The sequence below is a fragment of the Electrophorus electricus genome, chromosome 5 (genome assembly GCF_013358815.1).
Source record: "Electrophorus electricus isolate fEleEle1 chromosome 5, fEleEle1.pri, whole genome shotgun sequence".
Lineage (NCBI taxonomy): Eukaryota > Metazoa > Chordata > Actinopteri > Gymnotiformes > Gymnotidae > Electrophorus > Electrophorus electricus.
The window spans coordinates 16092528-16116690 of record NC_049539.1 but is presented as its reverse complement, the minus strand read 5'-3'; the positions used below and the strand labels follow the sequence as shown (position 1 = coordinate 16116690).

Below are 24163 nucleotides of genomic sequence, written 5' to 3'. Positions count from 1 at the left end.
TCACCCATTTAATCTGTCATTCAATCATTTATTCATTTATGGTCCTGTTTGGAGGCTACAAAAACAAGTGTTATTTTTATTATTTATTTTCAGTACAAAACATTTTGGCAATTTAGCAAATACTGAGCATCTGTAGAAGAAGCTGACAAATAATAGAACAGCAAAAGACAAATACACCCTATTTTAAACAACAGGAAAATGATCCATTCTGTCATGATTTACTGTGACACGGCATATTTAAATAAAGCATCTTGCAGTCAACATGTCTACATAATAAATAGTTGTACATATACATTACAACATATACTACTGGTATTCTCTTCATTTCATCAGTTTTGCTTTTAGATTTTCTGAGACGTTAGAAAAGAAATGAAATTGATGATTGGGTGATATTAAACAAGAGGCCAATAAAGCAGCATACTTGTACAGCACATTTTAACTAATTAAACTGAAGCAAAATTATCTGTAAGCTTGACAAGAAAAAAGATGCATATCTAATCTGTAACGCGTGTCGTGGCCCGAGGGCGTGGAGCAGGACGCCCAGACTTCCTCGACAGGGACGAACATTTAATGGAAACATATAAACACAACGGCACTCATGTATTACAGACACCGAACATGAAACGGTTAACAATAAACAGACATGATAAACGGGAATACATGTAATGATGACGCTAACACTTAACATTAACACGTTACATCGACAATAACCAACGATGGTGCAGTCTCAGACGTGGGTTTACATACACACATACAAACGAGGTGCAGGTGTATGCAGGCGTGGCCACACACAAAGGTCCTTCTACTGCACGTGGCCGGCCAAACCACGTGCCTCGAGGGAGGCGAGCGTTCCGTGATATAATCTAGATTCTTCTCACAAATATTCGGTAAAGTGTAAATGTCCTAGGATTTCTTTGAAAGTTGCTTATAGTATTTACACTTATAAATATTTTTTTTCCCTTTATGAACTCCTTGCCCTTTAGATTAGCAATTTAGCAGATATCCAGATACTGAATATTTGCACCGTCTTGTTCCTTAATAAACAAGTTGAAACAAAAGTATTTTCTCATTATGCCTTTTCCTTTCTTCAAAAAAAGCAGCTTTTTTGCCTTTCACTGTGGCAGGAACATGGCATTTGGGTGGAGCATCCCTTTTAGTTTGCCACTGGATTTGGTTTCATGATGTAAAGTACGAGCTCTGCATGGAGTAGAGGCGGTCAATGGGGTTTACCACATGAGCTTTCTGGGAGCTTGTCTCTGAGGTTGCCAAGAAGCAGTCACTGAGGCTAGTCAAAGATGTATCACTATCGATATCATGGAAAATGGTGTCATTTCCTAAAGAAAAAAAAAGAAAACTTAGGAAGGGTTCTGAGGGTGAAATGTGTAATACAAATTAACAGTACCAGTAAAATAAATGCAAAACAAACAAAATATAATTGTTAAAACGTTAAAATTAAACAAAATAAAATTATTTAACATTATAACATTATTGTAAGTGAAGAGTAGAAACACTTCCAACAGCTTCCAACTTAATTTCATACGAGGAGAAGATAAAAACGTCATAACAGTTCAGGAGCACAGATGCTATATCTACCTAGGACTTGTAGGTCTTTTAAACCTTTTAGAAAATGTATTTTCTTTACCACAAAAAAATTATTTAGAATAATCAAAGAATAATTGTTATGTTTTTTAAGTGTCTGTGTGTTGTGGCAGGTCTCTTGAGGAGTTAGTGGAACCCATGCTTACCATATGGATTCATGTGATCTCCGGGCATTTGTGGAGGAGTGAGTCCTTGCTGGAAGGGATCTGTGCTGCAATTGTTTGTGTCTATAGTAATAAGATGCTGTTGTTGTGGTGGGGGAAGTGATGTGTAGGAATTCATCAGATCATCCATTTTGTTTGAAATCACCTCTACAATACACACACATGCCCACATACACACACACACACACACACACACACACACACAGAGAGAGAGAGAGAGAGAGAGAGAGAGAGAGAGAGAGAAAGAGAAAGAGACACACACATACAGTTCTAGATGCAGTTTATCAGACTTGATCTTATACAAGTTAGGCCACTTGAGGTAAACATAAGTGCAATAAAAGTGCAATTCTGGTAGGTACTGAAATGTTTGTCAATTAATTCATTTTGAGGAGTCCTCATTACAAGAGATGAAATATCAGCATGTCATCATATTGTATTAATCCGGCACTTACATATGCACCTTCAATTAATTAAGGGTATTATGTATTTCGAACATCTCCAATTAATTTCTTAGGTTGGTGCATATGTATGTGTGTATATTTATGTGATATAAAGACTACATTCATCAGGCATCACCATGTCCAAGTCTCTGTGAGTTCTGCTGCTCCTGTTGTTGCTGTCGACGGGCCAACTTCTTCATCTAATATGAGGAAAGACACAGAAAATAACATTGGATGTCACACTATTTCTTCCTTAAATATCAAGTTATCCAAGTTAAAAGTTACAAAATTTAAGTAGATTTGATGGTTTGTGTTCACCTTGGCTCTCTGGTTCTGGAACCAGACTTGAACAACTCTCACACTGAGTCCAGTCTCAGCTGCTAAGGTTTCTCTCACCTAAACCAAAAAAGAAGACAACCTGCACATTTATATTACTGGGTAGATTTATTCACCCACTTAAAAGTATACTTGTTGACATCTCAAATCTTTTTTCATGTCTTGATGGAAGTCTCACCTTCCGGCATGGTTTGGAGGATACCTCAAAGGAGGCTTTGAAAGTGCGTCGCTGCTGAGTGGTGAGAATGGTGCGGGGTCGTTTGGGTCTGCGGGAGTCTTTACTATCTTCACCGCCTTTGTTCTGCACTCCAGCGCCTTTCTCTGTCTTCACATCCAAATCCTCATCCTCACTTTTGTCTATGAAAACAACAATCAATATATTTTCATACAACTTAAAACATTTTGACAACAACAGCTTTAATAAAATAGCTTCATGAAGATATGGAACCAAGGTCCTAAAGAGGACATTGGTGGGGTACAAAGGACAAGGAAAAGTGGTCATGAAAAACAAGTTGCAGCAGGACTCTTCCCAATTTTTCTTGATAAACAAATTAATCTCATAATTTATTATTTATTATTTGCAGTGTCAGATTTTATAATAGTTATAATAGCAGCACATACCTGATTTAATCAAGCCAATGTGGTTTTATACCACATTTCACTTTGCTTTAACTTTTTTGAAGAGTATTCTTGGATATAAATTAGATTAATTTTACTTAATATTAGATTAAAGATTAAAACTTTAAAAAACAGACAAGAGAAAGAGTCCAGTTCTCACCAGAATCTGACATCTCTGGGCTGATGGAGTTGAGTAGGTCTTTCTCCCTCTCATAGTCATTCTTACACAGCAGCTGTCCATCCTTCAGCAAAAACTCATCCCCTTTACACAGCTGTCTCTCACATATGCAGCAGCAAAAGCAGCCAAGGTGATAGACACACTCTAGTGCACGCATCACAAACTCAGTGGGAGGAATCTTCTCCAGGCAGCTACTGCATTTAGCTGCAAACATCCTGGAGGAAAAGGGATGAGAGAATTTGTGCAAAGTCAGTTTTAAATGGGACTGTTAACCTGAACTCTTTCCCAGAAAATTTGTAGGAGTGATTCTGTTGGAGTTCATGCAATTTGCATCATAGAAAATGTTACAACAGCTTATAATAAAACTTATTAAAAGTATTTTTATTAAAAGTAATTTAATAAAACTTAGTCATTTGTAAATTTTGATAAGAAGTGACAAGTTGTGAACGCTTATAAATTCTTATGGATTTATTGCATTTGTAAGATCACTTTATTTCACAAAGAGAGCAACATCAGAAGTTAACCTGAAAGGTTGTGGTGTGTCCTTTAAGGTAAACTTCAGTTAAAAAAAAAAAAAGTCTAATGCTTAAGCACCTTCTATTCCAAGGAATTTACTGTCTGCCTTTATTTAAAATATAGCAATAAAGTAAGAACCCACAATCATATTACTTGAAATTCTGTATATTTGTAGCTTTGCAGGTTCTGCAGTTGTCTAAAGTAATCTAAAGTCTAAAGTAGTTTTATTGTATATCACTGTATCACAGTGTCACCCAGTGTGAGTGAAAGAGGAAAAAACACACAGAGAAAAAAAAACAGGTGTACAGAAATAAAAAGGAGGCAGACTGAAAGAATCAACAAAGAAGGTGCAAATATGTCCTCTTTAAGTAAGCATTATTCTAGTGCCACATGATCCTTTCCTGTCTTCTATTGTACACTATTTCTAATCTTGCCTTTTCTTGTTCTTTGTTGAGTGGCCTCTGTAGCATCTTAGTCACAGCCTGCGCACAGGACAGCCACGTGTGATGTGTGTACCATGGCAACCACAGATGGGGGTGGAGGTGTTAAGAAAGGTGTTAAGAAATTTGTGGAATTTTTTAAAATGTAACTCTCAGCAAGTTAAACATAGTTGGAAAATAGCAATAACAATAGCAAAACCATATATTTTATCACTTTTGTGTGACATGAATTTCAACATGTCAAACTACGAGAGTGTGTATAGTTTGTGTGTGTCTGTGTTTGTGTGGATATGTGTGTATTTTGACCGATAAATATAAAGTGTGTGGTTGAAACTAATCCCTCTTTAATACCACTAAGAATGCCCTGAGGGAGAGAAAAGCTTTCATGGAGAGTCGACCACACTTAGTAAAATTTGAGAGTATGTGAGGTGTGTGTATGTGTATGCCATTAGGATTCTAAACTGTTTCGCACCAACACCACTGTTTAGGCATACTAGGCCTTGCTGCTCTATAACTGTTTATAATTTTTTTCCTTGGACTTAACTACATTCTATCTGGAAATCGGCAGTTTCCACTAGACATCGAAGACTACTTCATTACCAAAACATCATCCAAAGAAGTACCTAAAAACGTGTGTGACATTAAAATTGTTCTTTTTCTGTCATGACTGCTTCTTCTTCAGTGTGCAGAGTTCAACGTCTTTAGCCATTCTTCATCTGTCGCTTATAGATACTAAAAAGGTTACTAAAAATAATATTGCTGAGGTTTGTCAATTAGTAAAGGTGATGTCCAGTGCTGTAGTATGCTCTGGTCCCATCCCAATGCGGTGTGGTGATATAATGTACAGCCAGTTATCTTCACTGAACTGCTGGATGTCTAAGTGGTGCTCACAAAACAAAGTGGGGTTTATAGATAATTGAACTACATTCAAGGGCATGCCTAGCCTTGTAGGGCGGGATGGTATACATCCTACCAGGGAGGGTACTGCTCTCCTTTCCTGTAGCATAAACCACAAGTCTTACGACAGCCTTAGTTAATCTATGACAATACAGAGTGGAGGCCAGGCAGCAGACAAAGAGGCTAAACCAACCGTCTGTTGGTCATTACGTGACATCACCCATGGTTCATCATACTGACATTGTGTCTGTTCCCCAAGCTAAGTAGAAATATGGAAAACAAAGAAAAACATAATTAACCTAATTAGTATTAGAGTAACTGACTCACAGAACACCGCCTGCACCTTTCATCTAAAGCTAAGTTTATTAAATGTTAGATCCCTAATATTTAAAGCATTCCTGATAAATGAAATCCTAACAGAACATAGATTTAATGTACTTTGTATAACAGAAACCTGGATCATGCCAAATGAGTACATAGATTTAAAGCATATCCTTCTGGCTACAGCTCTGTACACCTCCCTCATCTAACTGGCCATGGAGGTTATTTATTTATTGCAGTTATTGCAATTTATTGCAGTTATTTATTAGGCATAAACCAGAAAGCTGGTTATGATTTTGAGACATTTGAAATTATTTTTACTAGAATAAATGATGTAGCTAGCGATAAGAAGCCCATCCAGCCTCTTCCACTAATCGGCATCTACAGGCCACCAGGACGCTATTCAGAATTTATTAACAAGTAATTGAACCTTTACTAAATTTAATAAACTCCTCCTTGAACTTTGGCTACATACCTATATCATTCAAATGATCAGTAATCAGACCACTTATAAAACAAATTTAACCTCCACCCATGTCAGCTGTCAAACTACATGCGAATCTCAAACTTTGCATTTATTTCCAAGATCCTAGAATAATCTGTAGCTCAGCAGCTAAGATCATACCTGAATCAGAACAAGATACATGAAGTCCTTCAGTCAGGGTTTATGCCTCATCATAGTACAGAGACATCACTGATTAAAGTAGTTAATGACCTGTTGTTGGCTTCTGACCAGGGTTATGTCTCTTTGCTTATATTACTTGGTCTGAGTGCAACATTTGACACTATAAATCACATCATTTTACTAGATAGACTTGAAAATGTTGTTAGGATTAGGGGAATAGCCCTTTCCTGGTTTAAATCTTATCTAGTTGGTTTGTAAACATAAATGGAGACTTCTCAGCATGCAACAAGGTTAGTATGTTGTCCCACAAGGATCTGCTTTGGGGCCTCTGCTTTTTTTTCTTTATATATGTTACCTCTATATGACATTATACATAATCACTGTGGTAGTTTCCACTGCTACTCTGATATATGTCTCAGCCAAACCAGAGGACATATATTAGCTTGGTATTACTGAGGAATGCATAAAGGACGTCAGACATTGGATGTTGACAAACTTTCTCTCACTTAATCCTGACAAAACAGAGATGCTTCTATTAGGCCCAGAAACAGCTAGGTCCTTACTCTCTAATTACTCATTAAACCTCAATGGTCTCCCAATCACATCTTCTCTATCAGTTAAAGATCTTGGAGTAATTATGGATCCCAGTCTCTCATTCGAAGCTCATGTAAATAATATTTCTAGGACCACCTTTCTCCACCTCAGGAACATTGCAAAGATTAGGAACATTCTTTCCTCACATGATGCAGAAAAGCTAGTCCATGCATTTGTCAGTTCAAGATTGGACTATTGTAATGCTTTACTATCTGGCTGTGCCTAAACAAGCTCCAGCTAGTTCAAAATGCAGCAGGCAGAGTTCTTACTAGAACTACAAAATCACATCACTCCTATCTTAGCTAATTTGTATTGGCTCCCAATAAAATTTCATACTGATTATAAAATACTTATAATTACCAACAAAGAACTGAATGGTCTTGCCTGACAGTACCTTAGAGAACTCCTAGTTCATTATGATCCACAACATCTGCTTAGATCAAAAGGTGCAGGCACTTTACTCATACCAAGAATAAAAAAATCTATCGCAGGAGGCAGAGCCTTTTCCTATAAAGCTCCCACACTATGGAATAACCTTCTTGTAAATGTTCAAGAATTAGACACAGCCTCAATATTTAAGTCTAGGCTAAAAACCTATTTGTACAGTCCCCTGCTGTAGCCACACCTGCACCCCAGCCAACTTCTTCTTCGCTGCCCTTGATGGATGTTCTCATGGGTTTCGGACATGCACTCATCATCAAGACCAGACTAGAACTTCTAGAAAACCAGACTGGACATTAATTGCTTATTTTTCCATTGTATTATTATTTATTTATTTTTCTCTACCACTATTTATTCAGCTCCTTGTGTATATTGTTACTTTGTGGTGACTGTTGAGTCTTTGTTCCTCTCAAGGATTCTTCCTCATACTCTAGCGAGTTTTTCCATGGCATTGTAGACTTTGGCTTGCTCACTGATGGCTTGGACTTGGACATTACTAAAGCTGCTTTGTGACATGTGTTGTAAAAAGTGCTATAGAAATAAATCCGACTTGACTTTGACTAATCAGAGGTGGATAGAGAAGTACTTTTACTTTAAAATAATAATTACTCAAGTAGAATTAAATGTAGTCAATTGAATTAGTACATAAGTAAGTAACTGTTAAAAAGAATATATAGATAAATTTGTATCCCACTGTCACATTTGCTCCTTCCTGGCATTATGGTTCCCTCTGTTTATTTACTTCCTGGATTTGTTTCCTCATGTTTTCTTGATTTGGTTTTTTTTGGTCCCTCCCCCTAGTTAATTCTATTAATCTACCAGCTATTGTACTAACCTGTATATTCTTTTAGTCCACATTAGTCTCTGTACTTAAACACCATGATCGTTATCAGCCTTTGCAAAGTCTCATTTACCCATGTTTTGTTTCTGAGCCATTTATCATAGTGTTTGTTGCTTCTGGTTTATTGGATCTGTGCTTGTTTCATTGGAAATCCTCTTTGCCTGTTCCCTGTCTGTTTTGCTTTGGTTTGGTTTGACTCTGCACATGCTCAGACTATTACATCCACAAAATAAACTATGTGGTCCTCATAGTTCTTTTTAAATTTCAATTCTGTGTTTAAGATGGTTCTCTCAAGCATGGCTTTTAAGTAAATTTTACAATAAGAGTATATTACCTATTCATAAATTATTCATAAGTTATTACACTTAAAATATGGACAATGTTGAACATTCCTCAGTAATAGTAATAGTATGCCAATTTAGAGGGACTTCACTTTTGGTAACAATTTCTTATAGGCTTGCTATAGCCTAAATAACTAGGCTAACTTAGGCTAATAGTCCTAACTTAGATAAGACTATTTGTCCTATCTAAGTAGACAACTAAAAGTGCTTTGGTAGATCACATCTGCTGCATGCGATACATGTAGATGTAAATATAATTGAACAAAAAATCTATGGTTGATAGGGAAATTCTGAAAATAAATTGTGCAAATATACATAATCAACAGCTGTTTTTCTTTGCTTTGGGTATTTTTCATACTTAGTTCATGTATTATGTTTAAGATACACGAGGTTTTTCATATCAGCTCAATATTGTGCATATAAGTCACTAGCATCGCACACTTTGTGATTAGTACAGTTTTTGAGAATATTCCAAGCTATCACTGATTTCGGGCCACACTTTACTTTTATATTAATAATCCACATTAGGAGAGAACACCGATTTCACACACAGATATAGCTACTTTTCAAAAATGTAATCATTTGAGTCCCATGCTGGAATATGTGCCTCGTCAATGTTCATTAAACCTTAGGGATTTTTCTAACCATCCTACACTTGACAGGTTGTGGAGAAACATACAAAATGTAAAAATTATTTTAAAATGTAACATAAGGAATAAGGAGTAAACGTATATTTTTGACTTCACAAATCTAGATGAGTAAAAGTACCCTCTTTTAAAACAATTCTTAAAAGTACAAGTTGTTCAAAAAGTTACATAAGTATATGTAACGCATTACTACCCACCTCTGATGCTAATGCAATGAACGCAAACAAATATTTTTGGTCCCACCAAGGTTTTCTAGTGAAGATGTCAGATCTGGTTTGTTATTACATTTAATGTCATTCTCTGTAAGAATTTACAGGAGATTTCTGTGCATCAGCTTTCAGATTCCAATTTGAAAGGCTACAAAGTTCTGTATGTTTCTCTTTTCTGTAAATAATATATATTAAATATTAAACTTTATAGAGCTAAATGACATCACTTTTGTAATTTACTTGCAGTCTGAAATCATGGCTTAAAAAGAGCTTCACCAACATCATTACATTAACATCATACATCAAGTATACCAAACCTACTTCAGAAATTCATTTGACACACACATGTGTCCAATCTTAGTAGTTAAGTAGTTTGCCATAATTATATTCTTTTTAATCTGCTCTTTGATGCTGTATTATGGACTTTCTCACCTTTTAGTGCCCAGAAATGTGTGTGCGTGTGTGTGTGTGTGTGTGTGTATGTGTGTGTATGTGTGTGTGTGTGTGTGTATGTTGTCCACATCCATGTAAACCAAAAGCATGTGCACTACAAAGAACCTAAACATGTCATTAACTGCAACCACTTCAAACACTGCCTGTCTTCCAATAAGCAAAACAGCACTACTCTCTGTGGAAAATACTTACACACACACACACAGACACACACACGGGCATGTACACATACATGCACATACCAAATTAGATTTTACCACTGCTACTGCAAAGAGTTAGGGAGAAGCCACATCCTCATCATGGAACAGTAAAACTAATTACATTATAAAGGACTTGTGACTTCATAGTACACATAAATTGTATTTACTTCAACTTACTATACAATAAAAGTGATTTCTTGTGCCAATACTGGCCACACTTGCCCCCAACTGAACTAAACAATATGTTGCTAAAATGAAATTATGTGATCTTGAGTTGTGATGCATGACTTCAATGGTAAAATACATATGAAAACTTGTGAAAGTTATAGACCACTGAAGAATTATCTCATAAGCATTCACTCTGTTACATTTGAACAACCACACATGAACCACACATGGATTGAAGTTCACTCAATCCATGAAGTTTGGAGGTTAATCACATTTACAGCATTTAGTTGACACTTTAATCCAAAGCAAGTTACAATTATGACTGAATATATCTTGAGCAATTGAGAGTTAATTATCTTGCTCAGGGGTCCAACAGTAGCAACTTGGCAGTGGTGAGACTTGATCTGGCAAGCTTCTGATTACTAATTGAGTGCCTTAACCACTGCCCATTAATAAAAGTACTAAATACTGTGATTAAACAAAAGGAGTGAGAAAGACTCTATTGTGCTACTGAGCAGAGCGCATGGCTAATTGCAATGTCAAATGAAGTGTGTGATTGCCTAGGTCTCCAGAGCAAAGTCCAGGCTCATTGTAATTTCTCCCAAAGTCATATCCAGAGATATGTCTAGTGGACTGGAGAGGAGGGAATCAGTTTTGTTTTTTCATCAAGTCTTTGCAGTTAAATATTTTTGAGAGGATTGACAAATGAATAGAATGGAGATTCAATGAGTGAATGGTAGAAAGAAAAAGAAAGAACAATTGTAGAAGTTTAGGGGGGTTTTCTTCCCTGATCATTTCTAAAAATATGATGCTCAGCACTGAAACACATATGAAGGAGATGGACATGATTACAGAAGGCGTGAAATGAACATAGGGCAGAAAAATAAAGAAAGATAAAGTGAGAGAAAGAGGGAGGGAGGGAGAGAGAGAAACAGGTACACAGTGGGTGTGTTTGGACAGCTGCTGTTCCTGAGCTTGATTGGTTCTGTGTATAATAGAGTTTACTTAGCTCCACTGCTACTGCAGGCAGTATGACAGAATAAAGTACAAACATACACACACACACACACACACACACACACACATACACACAAACATATAATTGTGTGAGCTTCTTTTTATGTCTCATTTTCTTTGTCATATATATGTCAAATTATTTAACGTCAGCACTACTGTACCTTTATGTAGCCTACAGCATGCATAAAAATCAGGTGATATGGTCTTAAGCTGGCCCTAGTTTGCTGTGAACCTTAAACGCTATTTAATGGCTCCTTTTCTCTTCATCTGCCCCACTTCCATGTCAATTTGGCTGACGTAAAGCAGAGACCGCCTTTCATTGTGTCTCAGCAGGCTGATGGCTTAGGCACTCAATCCAGTGTTGGGTCCAGTTCCACTTATAGGTCATAATGGGTATCTGGGGCATACAACTGTTTGGCTTGAGCATGGACCTATTAGAGAACATGCAGAACATGAATGACAGGAATATAATGCTAATGGCCCAGCCCACCACCATTTCCCCCTGGGAAAAAAATAACTAAAAGAGGGTTCAGTTTGGCTAAGTGGCACCTGGGTAAACCAATGAGGATCCCTTTCAAGATCTAATATCAAGATAATCCTCAGTTTAGCTTGGATGGCAAAATGCCAGGGCAGTCTCTTGAGCAGCACATGTGCTTGGCATTGTTGTCTGACACAAGCCCTATGGTCCAACACTTGCTAGAAGCGGAGAGCACATAAAGGAAAATTAATAAAATGAATGCATAAGAAGAATTGTGTTGTTATTAATAGAGCAAGTGTGGAAGCTATCCACTCCCAGCACTGTGTGTGCAGCTGTGTGATTGGTTCATTTTGTAATGTGACCGCTTTGACTTATTGCGTTACTTCCCTTTTCAACTTTTGTGTATTTAAGTCATGTATTTAATTTTTTTGCACAGCACTGTAGAGTATATTTTACAGAAAAAAACAATCTGTGCAAAAAAAAAAAAAAACAACTTCTCATACAAAAATGGCTCCTTGGTTATAGGTGCTCCTGCATGGTGAAATTCCATGCATCCCAAAAGCTCTGTTCCTTGTTACCAGTGTGTTGGTATACAAACAAATGAATAAAAAGCAGGAAATGGATGAATCATCCTACCACTTTGCAAGCCTACGTGTAGAAAACTGATGTATGGAATCGTGCAATCAATTCATGGTTCAGATAGAGTTATTGTGTGTGAAAGCAAACTAGTGATAATGAGCACCTCCCTCAAATGAACCCAGAATTTGTCTTGTGGACTCAAGTATTCTTGATCACCAAGACACCATAGAGTATGAGTATGTGAAAGATGTTAAAAAGCTCTGTCATGGAGTCAATAATATCAAGGTCTTAATCTGCAGGGAGGGTTTTCGCCAGTGACCCAGCTGTAAGGTTATTGCCATTCTCAAATGTCTGGCCCCTCAACACACACATACATACACACACACGCGCACACACACACACACACACACACACACACACACACACACACACACACACACACACACACTTCTGCATTTCAAACTCTCACAGTCCTACCCACTGATATCATGGGTTTCTGAAAATATAGATTACTATGTGTATGTATTTTCAAGACAGATTAAGGTTTTCTGGGTATGCAGAGTGGCAGTTTGTTGGAGTTTTAATTAGCTGTCATAATCCTGATATTATTGAAAATAATTGGAGATGAAGAGGTGGAGAATTAAAAGTGCATCATTTAGTCCCTTGCTCTGTGTGAATGTGTGTCCCAGCTCTGAGAAATCCCTTGCAATATTTGTACTAACATTTTTCAGATCTTATCATATGACCAGTTTCAAAATGGGAGCATTACTGAGCCATTCCTGTGAAACACAACATGACAGAAATACAATACTTCACACTTGTGTCAGATGGAATGTTTCAATCTCAGTCTGTGTCTCATTTCTTCCTTTCTTTGTCAGCTTCTCATTTAACATATGTGATTATAGGGTGAGTTTGAATTCAGATCGTTCTCGAGTAGATGAGGGCTTAATGTGGACTCTGTTGTAGCTTTAAGAGTAAATGTTGGACCATAGACTTTTTTTCCCCCTGACAGCTCAAACTCTAGCCCAAACTCTACAGAGGGACTCTCAAACAAAGGACTCAAACTGTGCAAGAGCATTGTCTAAGAGTCACGTTTCCATAGTAGCACTGGCAAGATTCTGGGATATTGGAACCTGATGAAGGACAAATTAACAGAGGAGTGAATCCCATGGGCTGAATTCAGTTTTTTGCAATTTTTTTTAAGAGACTTTAATTTAAATAGATTTCAGGGTGGTACTATTCAGAACAGAGAGTGATAACTGCTTTTATCTTTTGACAGAATTGCTCCAGATTCAAAGGTGTGAAATTTTTTTTTAACTTTATTTCTATTTTAATTACCATACTGTAGTATTATCTGATGAGTAGTAAAGTATTGGGTTGCATATGGCATAGACAGAAAGCAACTGACAAAATGAATAATTGATCAATTCTAATTGTATTGCTAAAGGGATAACTTCTCTGATAATTATTTTGATCAGAGATATTTAAGCATAGAATACAGTATAATAATTATAGAGCACTAGGGTGCTATACTTTTGACAGCTTTATCATGGCTCAAAGCACAAGTGAAACACTTGCACAAGTAGCCTATGCTTCAGGTACACAAGTATTGGTGTTGGTGGCATGGTGATTTTTGGCACCCATTGGACACAAACAAGTGTTGCACAAACTGATATGATAATACTCACATGGCTACTTTTTTCAACATGCTAAACAGGTAGATGCCTCTCACAGCCACGCAGAAAGACACATGTCTTAAACACATCTATAAACGTCTAGAAACCTGCTATAGGTTGCTTTTGCTTCATAATTTTAAACCATTTATCAATAAAATGGTAATGATGATTTCTCTTCAGTTGTTTTCCTGACCTTGTAAATGGCTATAAAGAGACTGATAGCTCTATTGGCAACTCACAACATGTTTATTGGCAACATTTTGACAGTTGCCACACTCTTTTGTGAGTTGCTAATAGACAGCTATATTCGCCACTCACAAAATCTAAGTATAGTTATACCCCATACTTCACACACACACACACACACACACACACACACACACACACACACACACACACACACACAAATATTCCAAGGGTCACAGTGTATGTGACATTTATTTAACTGTATAGGACTGCATATAAAAAGATACAACAGAAATTGCTAAAATGAAGATCTACACAGAGAAGCTTTGTGTTAAATATTTATGTTCAGTTACCTTCCAGTAATTTGACAAATTATCACATCTTACCTTATCTATTACATTTAAAATACCAGGTTTCTAGCGTGCGTGCATGTGTGTGTGTGTGTTTAGTGTGTTTAGAAAACACACCCTGGAATACATGGACTCATTTTCCTGCACTTATATTTTTGCTGGTATGCAGTATGACAAGAGAGTGGTCAGACTCAAAAACATCTTGTAATGTGGCTTGGTCAGCTTCACACTCTCATACTCTCATGCTGACACATTTACTCATTCAGGCACACATACACACATATTTGCCTAACACACAACCCATATGAAGAATGTGATATATATAGTTATCAAGGACAAAAAACTAAAAGCTGACTGTAGTAAAACAACAAAACTAGTCAGAGGTTTCATGCTAGTATAATAACATTCAGATCAATAGTCTAGACCAATAGTCTAGTCTCAAAACTAGCAAAACTGACACGACTTCTACAAAGATGCACTTGCAGTAAACTAGAGAGAGGTCAGGGTAAAATATTTTTGAAGACAAACAAGGAAAGACCCCATTCGACCTTCGATCAGAAGCATTTGCTCTAGAACTACACAGCCAAGCAGAAACAGTTACTTTTATGAATGCTTGGTACAGCATCAGAGAAGGCACTGACCCAAACCATGTGAACCTGTTACATCAGCACCCCAAGCCCCACAAACACATAGGTGCCATGCACAGTGGCAGGCCCAAGCACATCTCTGCCTCCTATGTCCATGCATCTCCGTCAAAGCCTTGTGCTAAAGCTCCTGCTGTGACCAGAAAGTTAAAGCTTGGATCTGGTTGCAAGCTGCAGCCATCAGAAGGAAGCCTTGATCATGTCCCAGCCCCTCCCCTCCAGGCCTTAAGCCTAGAGCTTCTGCAGGGCACAGACAAACTAGACCAGGGCTCACAAGTAGAGGCAGAGCCCAGGCGACCCCTTCCTGTAGGTGGTGGTGACAAGCATCTAGTGCAAAGGATACACAAGGATAGGCACCCGAGACCTCCCACAGGTTTTGAAATCTCCTTTGAGTAGGCACAGCAACTGACTGCTGCTTTCAGAGTGTGAAGTTGTATTATAGGGATTGGAGACTAAAATCAGTAAAGATGCAGTAAAGAGCAAAATCCTCATGAAAGGGTTTTAACCCTTGACATAATTTCTTGGTCAATATCTAAGATTTCCTTGTTCTACATAATATGCTAGAGACTTCAGTGAAAATAAAATGGTAATCTTGTTTTGCCAAGCTGATGAATAGGACATGCAGCAAAAAAAGGGAATTAGATTAACACAGCATGTAGAACATGTAAATGACTTAAAATAGCATGAAAAGGGATCAAATGTATGAATACCTCTTCGGGGAATTCACTTTAACCAGTAGGGAAACATACACCTTCTGGAAAAATACCAAACTGATTGGAGTCAATCCACACTCCGAAACTGACTACTGGCTCTCCCACCTTCAGTAGGTCCTAAGTGTAAACACATACTGCTCTGTAGTGATGAGGTTTGTTTATACATGTCTTAGTGTTAAAAAGGGGTGATTTCAAATTTTATTCTGTGTATCAGAAGCACAACTTTCAAATCTACCAGAGAGAAGATAGGCAGCTAGCTATTTTTAGCTCACTAAAAAGTGAGATGTGTCCTACATTCACATTGCCACTTATACCAAGGATTCCCCTCTTAAAAATGATTAAACAACTCCTATGAGGGGTGTTACTTGTGTGTTTAAAAGATGTCTTGCATATTGTGAACCTTGTAATTTTTTAATAAGATTTACCTTGTAATGATGACTCTAGGTCCTTGGTAACAGGAATGTGAAATTGAATCATATGCATTCAAAGAGAGATAAAAAAAAAAACCAAGACCAAAGTGATGAAATGACTGAAAGGATTTTGCCCTTCCATCAGTATTTGACATAAGCCAGTGCCTTACATTGGCTTATGTTGCATTTGACTTCTTTTTCTCTACATGCTCCTGCCAAATCCTTCCCCTGATTCGTTTCTGGAGCTGTATGAGGGTTGGGGACTTGTACGCAAATCATCTTAAGCTAAGGGAGCATGGGAGGCAAAGTAAAAGAGGATACACTGGTCTAGTTAGCAGGAGGTGGTAAAACAATCTGCAAAAATAAATTTATTTATTTATTTATTTATTTATTTATTTATTTATTAAAAGCTTTTGCTCAGAACTGTTTTTTATAGCCAGTAGAGAATGGTCAATGATCAACTGCCATACCCATACAGAGAGGAAGATTGGCTTGCTGGCACTCTGGGTCTTTAGGTTTACTTAGCACTCTGTCTCCAACTTTTCACTCCACTCTGCAGAGATGGTATATATTTGGATTTGCCGGCAGCCCACTGAGCCTGGAAGTTGAGATTTACACCCCAGTGTAAATCTCAGACCATGCAGTGGGCCAAAAATTGTGTTTACACCTCTAAAGAGGGTACAGACCTGATAAGAGAATAATATTGACCTGTTTATAGTTATGAGACACAGTTCAAATGACATCATATGAAAATAGCCCCAGAATATTTTTCTTGCCACTTCTCAAAGTAATATTGAGAAACAAATTGAAGGCAATTAGACTGAAATGTGGCAGGCAAAGACTGGATGAAATGATGGAAGTTACAACCAGTAAGTACAGAAAAGGCAGGGGACATGGGACAAGAGGGTAGCTAATACCTTACAGACCACCTGTCATTTTCCCGTTAGTTGTGAATGAGTGAAGGTCAGTATGCAAAAAGGTAACCAGTTGCCTTATATTAAGATAATGAGTTTGGTCTCAGTTTATCTCATCGCTTAGCCCTAAACAAAGTTCCAAAAACAATTGGGCAAGTAAATAAAGATCCTGGGGTACTAGGCTCTACCTACTCCTGAACCAAAAATATTAACCAGAGTGTGTGCACAAAAGGAAAGCATCAATGGCAAAGAGAAATGGTAGTCAGTGAGTGCAAGGATAACAAGCATAGTTTTCATGAAGATCCTTTATTTTTAAAGTCATAAAACAAAATGGATGGGTAGGCTACATTTATCTTAACTTAAAATAATGAATAAGCATTCATAATTATGTTTATTGATAGTGTTAGTAGTTAAGTTGTGTTTATAATGACAGTATTTCATTAGATATATTACATATAAAATTACAACACCCTAAAGATGGTCTTCTAACTTTTTGTGGTTAGATCTGAAAGTACAAGAAAGAGAAATAGGCAGGCAAAAATAAACATGCAGACTGTCATTAACCATAAGCTTGGCAACTCCTTAAAGCAGAGAAAGCTGTAGAAGGGCTATGGACATATTTGGATGAAAAGACATTGGAGCAATCCTGCCAAATCTATACCCTTGGCCAATGCAGCAGAAGTACAAAGGTAAATGGGAACTCTGAGTGGTGGGGTGGGGTGGGTTGAGTTGGGGTGGGGGTGCATAATATCACTCTCCTTCTGTTTTGGCCAAGGAGCACAATTTTAGGGGCGGGACCATTGGACACTGGTTCTCTTTCTTTCAAGATTGTTCTGTCGCCCCCTATTCTCTACATTCTTGACACAAATAAGGGGATTAAGGAAAAGGGCTTCCGTTGAAGACAAAGCAAGAGGGGGGGCTTATTGTCACAGTCAGTGATAAAAGTGTGAGACTCAGTTAGTCTGCTGGTGCGGAAACATGGGGCTCACACATCTAATCCTGTTAAAAGATGAAGAGGACACCAATATTTTTTTTTTTTTTATGGGGAGGTGTTGGTGTGCGAAGAAGGTGGTTTTAGAGAAGAGGAGGCTTTGATAGCCTCAAGAGCCCCTTCTATCATTCGTTCTTTTCTATTACCCTCAAATGAATATTTTAATATGACATGTTTATTAGGGTTTGAAGAAAAGTTAAATCAATTACTCCATTACTCAACTTTAAAAATGTTAACAAACTTATATCAGGTTTAACTACTATGTATAATCTTTCAAACATTACAATGTGCCATTCCCTTCCATGAAATATCAGCTTGACCTGCAGTCAGTTGACCTGTAGTTTGTAACCTAGAAAGGTGAAGTCTTTTCTCCTTTACACATGGCATAAAGAGAGTCTGCTCAACTGCACCCTCATCGGCATGCAGCAGTAGAATGTGAGACTGGGGTGTTAAAGCAGGTCTCCAGATAAACAGCATGCCGGTGACAGCCTTTGGCAAGCTAGTGCCACCCTCTCCTCACATATGGGCGAGAATGTTAGGGGGAGGTGAGATGGGAGATGGAGTGAGCTGAGCTAGTGGTGGTTGAAGGGGGTAGAGAGAGAGGGAAGGAAAAAGCCTCAGTAAGCACATCACACTCACTCTCTAAGGAGCTGACAGTGAAGGAGAAAGAACAGTCTTACATACATGCCAACCCTGAGGGAGAAGGTAAGCACCCTCAGCCAGGCTTTCATTTCTTTCCAAAATCTCATGCCTTATATTCCATTACAGGTTTCCGAGAGTAAACTGTGTGGTGTCACATAGATTCAGGCGAAGTTTAATTAATCCAATTGAAATATAAAGCCAAAAGATAATTCATGAGTAGAATAGACAATGTGTCACACTGCCTGACATCCAAACAAACTACAATACCCATCATGCAGTTAGTCTCCAGGAGAGAGACTCATCCAATCATCGACACTTCACCAGATCCTTATCGCCTGCATATTGAGTTCACCTGTTTTTTCATGTATATATGCCATCCTAAGACTGTTTGTCATTGCAAAGTATTGTGTCTAGGTCATCTGTGCATACAGACCATTCTATTCATGTTTTTTATCTTCTGTGTTTTAGACCTGGTTTTCCTGGATTTGTCTGCCTGTGTTTTTGCTCTATGTTTTTTTGGACTCAGACTGTTTACCTCTATGATTGTGATTACCTTTGTCTGCATGGTATGGTTCTGACCCTGGCTAGTTTAACCACCACGAACACAGATTACAACAAAACTCCTGCCTTTTATCCGCAAACGTCTGACTTTGCTTACAGCATTACACAGTGTGCACAATGATAAACCTTATTATATCCAACGTATCTATCTATTATTATTTAACATAAGTAACCATGTAGATAGTTCATAAACATGCAGGTTTTTCAATCTGATCATTTGTTTCTTTGTCTATATTGTTTAAAAAGAAATGCCCATGCTGGGTGCTAATGTTTAGAACTTTTAGTTAAGCAGACATCACCCAGGGCATGCATTAAGTTGATAGTGCTTTCTCCCATCTTTCTGTCATCAGTGCTTGGGAAGCAATTGAAACATGTATTATCATTAGATAATAATAATAATAATAATAATTGATATACAACCAGTAATACATATAGCATGTTTTCATAGCAGTGACATCTTAAGGTGCTTCACAATTCAAAAGTAAAACAGACAACAATAATGTGCTCAAAATAATTGAATATAAGATACAATGAGAAAACAAACAAAGAAAATAAAATGTATTTATACAATTTTATAAATTGATTAGCTAGATTTTATGTGGACACAATGTCCACATAAGTCTTTGTCTACCATGTAATCACTAAACCAAATTTTTTTTTTTACTTTCCTGTGCCGCTACTCTCTGACTTGAGTCCCTTCCAGTAATCTGCAAGTTTCATGTCCATTTAATACAATATTATGTTATACATCCAATTCTGGAACAAATCCATAGAAAAATCTGATTGCTTCATAACAGATAATAGGTTGGTTGACTAGCAGAGTACATGGTTCTTACCTTAAAGCTATTAATAAAGCAATGACAGCAAGTGTGCATAAGCTGTATTGACGGATTTGGGTTCATACATGCAAAATACAGGAGCTAATATTAGCAGGACTTAATGGTACTTTTAACATAATTCTGTATTAACAGCACAAATTAGTATATAAGACATTAATTTGGGTGGTCTAAGTGTTTTAGAAATACTGACATCATTAGGTGCCTTGAGCACTGAGAGGAGAATGCAGAGCTCCACTCCACCACATAACACTGCCCTTCTTTCCTCTTAGTGAATAAATTAACAACTGGCTTTGAGAACCTTCTGATATGTGCAAGTCACTCATGCCAGATTTAATCTTAGATCTTAGCCATAGGACTCACCTCTTAAATATGAAGCAGTTATTTTACAGGATGGGAAAAATAAACAGATTTTGCTCTTTATCTACATTAATCCACCAAGTTCAGGTGTTCATTTTTATATCAGCAATAGTATTATTCAGCAAGTTTTGAACAGCATTGCCTATTTTGCTGTTTTTAAAGAAAAAGGCCAAATTCTCATGTCCTCAGCCCATCGTTAAATTATATTTTCCATAGGGAAGATTCAGCAAATGTGTTGCAGGAATCCACTCATAAAGACTGGATAGGAATGTGATAAAAATGTATAATCATATGTACCAAAATCGTCAGAGTACATAACAGATTTCTACTGATCTAGAATAAGCTTAACCACTGAGCTACCATTGCTACCACAACAATAGTAAATTAACTTTATATAAACGTAACTTTATCTCTTAATTCTACAAGCAGTTACCATAACTGATAAAGCTATTTTTTAAGATGGTCAAAGAATAAAAAGAGATTTGGAACGGTCTAAATATGAAAATTCAGTAATAGCTCCTGTAAAGGTTGGTGAGAGTCTTATTTTGCTTCCCCCTACTCTCTTTTCTTAAATAAAATTAACAAGCTTCAAATTAAATTTAATATTCGAGAAGAATGAATAACTGATTTGAGTATAGGCCACGAGCCGCGTCTCGCGCTTGTGGCAGTCAGAGCAATTAGAACGAGTAGGCAAGTAATATGAATTAAAAGTAGTTTGTAGCACTTACAGCAAATACGTTTGCTTTGGGATGTACAAACAATGCTTCAACGGCCTACGTCATAATTCTTATCTTTAGCGCAAAGTATTATAGCCTATTCTTATTGTCTCCGGGGTTAAGTTACGTGAAGTTTGAGAGACTGGTTAAGACTTAGACCAGCATTACCTTCCGTCTGACTGCGTTCCAAGAACACACGTGACAAAGCAGCACAAATGATATGAACAAGCAGTTCATATTATGACTGGGATTGTGACTGGGATTATGACTCTCTGGGATTATGACAATAGTCATATAAAACTAAACATAATACAGTAAAAACGCAAGGTCATGGGAAAAACTAACGAGATCAAACGTAGGCCAGGTCAAAGCGTTATACTTCCGAAAATAGGAATGAACCTTCACGGTATCACCTCCCATTAGATGTTTCAAACTTTTAGTAAAATACAAAATAATAATAATAATAATAATAATAATAATAATAATAATAATAATAATAATAATAATAATAGACCATGAATCAGGTACAAAAATTTAATAAATATATAAATGGTATAAGAAAATAAATACACGATATCTTGTAAATATAACAAGACGGCTGAAAAATGTTACGGTAAAAGCATTTAGCTCCTTCTACTGAGCGACCATGGCTGGGTTTACTGAATCGAATGCACATAGTCTAGTGTAACCTAGCCTCAGTGGTGTGCACAGCCCTGGGTACTGGCAGGGGCTTAACTGCTTTAAAAGGGAACTTTGCACTTGCAATGGTACTCTAATCTAAACTATGCATAAATGCTATTTGACTGCAATTAGTTTGGCCTAGATAGCAAGGAAAGAAAGCTTTGTCCACATTTGGGCAAATCATTGCCTTAAACTATAATACTTTTATAACGCAAATCTTTTACAAAGTAAAAAGAAAAAATGCAAAGTAAAGCGATTTACCGCCGTCTTTCTTGCGTAATTAAGCCGGATCTGTAGAAAGATTAATATGTAGAAAGATTAAAGCGTCAGGGAAAAAAAGTTTGGGAACAAAGAACTAACCACAATTAATTTACCATCTTGAATAATTATACGTTATGCGTTTTGTGTATTAATTATGAGAAAAGAGTCTCGCCGCGGCTCCCCTCTTGTGCGCACCGCTGCCTAGCCTGCTACATTTAGGAAACATACTCATCCCTGACATTTTTAAAATGTTCAATTGTTAGCCAATCTTGTCGGTGATGTCTGATGTCAGGTACAGTGATGCAAGACGATGGATGTCATCCAATGTATGTTGCTAGACCTCTACCAGGGAGCGACGATGTCGAGGTGATTCAAACAGTGTTTTAAGTGATTCACGCAAAATACACTTAAAATTTGATGACAGGTATGCCGTTCGTGGGTAGAAATTCCTATGCTTTCCCACTGAACACTGTATATTCTATTCCGAACTAAACGTGTCCACCTATAAAACAGATTACGACTCCCTTTAAGAATCTGACTTGAATATTATTATAGAATATTATTTATCTGCGGTTACAAGTACTCATATACACGAACACAAACACCACAAACACAGAGACAGACAGTGCTCCTAAAAAACGTATTAAGATATTTAAAGCAAAGGTGCTTTAATATCAAGAGCTATTCGGCCGTAATCTAGACGATTAATGTAAAATATTGTTGTTGTTGTTGTTGTTACTACTACTTCCATCATTATTATTACTACTTAACCATAATATTGCTATTACAATATTTCTGCTATTAATAATGTTGTTATTGTTGTTGTTGCTATTGTCAAAAAAACAACAGCTAAGTATTCCTGTATTAAATTGAATTTCCTTATGGTGGGATAGCCATTTAACCAGAACAGGAAGTGCAAGCTGTGTAAAATACATAAAATTCAGTTCTTACTGTTCGTAGTCCTGTTTGCAATAAAGTTTTCGATCTCTGGAGTAGCAAGTCGTAATAAGCGGCTGTTGACAAACTGCGCATTGCACACACTCCTCGTGCCAGGAGGACTCGTTCACGCGCATGAGGAAACGATCAGAGATCGGTCGCTTGCATCCTTCGCACACATTTTCATGACACTCGGTGCCTGGTGATTAAAAACATTGGGATTAAAGATATTGCATTTGAAAAATAGCACAACTTCAGCCATATCGTATAGCGCATAGTATGCAGTTATACTAGATTAGAGAGGCTGGCCTATATATATAAAAGATGATTCCAGGTGAGTAACCGCAGTAACTGTATTGTTGTAAAAGCTGTACAGAATACAAAATGCAGCGAAGTACACAATATTTCCAGAGAAATAATATCAGTAGGTATATCAAATTTTAAAACAGGAAAACTGAAACCGGCGAACTAATACGACTCGTATCTTATCATTTGAGGAAAAAAATAAAATGTAAATATTCTAATAAACAGACTTTTTATGGATGTAGTGGTGGTCATATGAACATAACGATAAAGCAGTAAAGGATTTTCAATCCTGAAGTAATTTATTTCAGAGTTAAAACTCACCAGGCATCACTCCTAAAGTAGCGGGTACTGTTCCTAATTGGTTTACGATTTTGATCCCGTCCAACATCTTGATACAAGATGTTTGACCGCCTGCAGAAAAATACTTTTCTACCGACGGAAGATCCGTTTTAATTTCCATAATAATACGAAATAGCAAATACTGTTCCAATCCTCTTCTTGTCCTTTTGAGTAGTTAGAGCTGTTTGCCAGTACTAAAGGAAGGGACAAAAAGTTGACTTCTGCTAATGAATATGATGGCAAAGGACGCATCTACCCAGTACGATAAAATTTAGCAATAGTAAAGACTCTTAGGATTGTTAAGGGCTTTATTAAGTTTGGTTTGGAGTATCATCGGATGATCACGAGGGGAAAATATCAATCTGCCATTCCGTGATAAGAGCCTCCGACGAGATTTCACGTAGTCGAATATGCAAAAGAAAAATGTCTTCCAAGAAACAAATGGGCAACTACAGCCAGATTGGCGAGTCAATAGTGAAATCCAAATTTACTTTGCCTTGTCCCGGATTGCCTGTGGAGGAGTTCAAGACCGAGGCTGA

The 24163-nt window shown here is 37.2% G+C and overlaps 1 protein-coding gene across 1 annotated transcript; it reads right to left on the bottom strand.

The window, feature by feature from the left end:
- Positions 1-1176: 1176 nt before the first annotated feature.
- lmx1ba (LIM homeobox transcription factor 1, beta a) lies at positions 1177-23745 on the bottom strand. Its single transcript, XM_027030481.2, has 8 exons — positions 23607-23745; positions 22995-23178; positions 3318-3550; positions 2718-2896; positions 2522-2599; positions 2340-2403; positions 1746-1910; positions 1177-1334 (listed from the first exon to the last, which is right to left on the bottom strand). The coding sequence occupies exons 1-8, from the start codon at positions 23743-23745 to the stop codon at positions 1177-1179; spliced, it is 1200 nt and encodes a 399-aa protein (XP_026886282.1).
- Between the last annotated feature and the right edge of the window lie 418 nt (positions 23746-24163).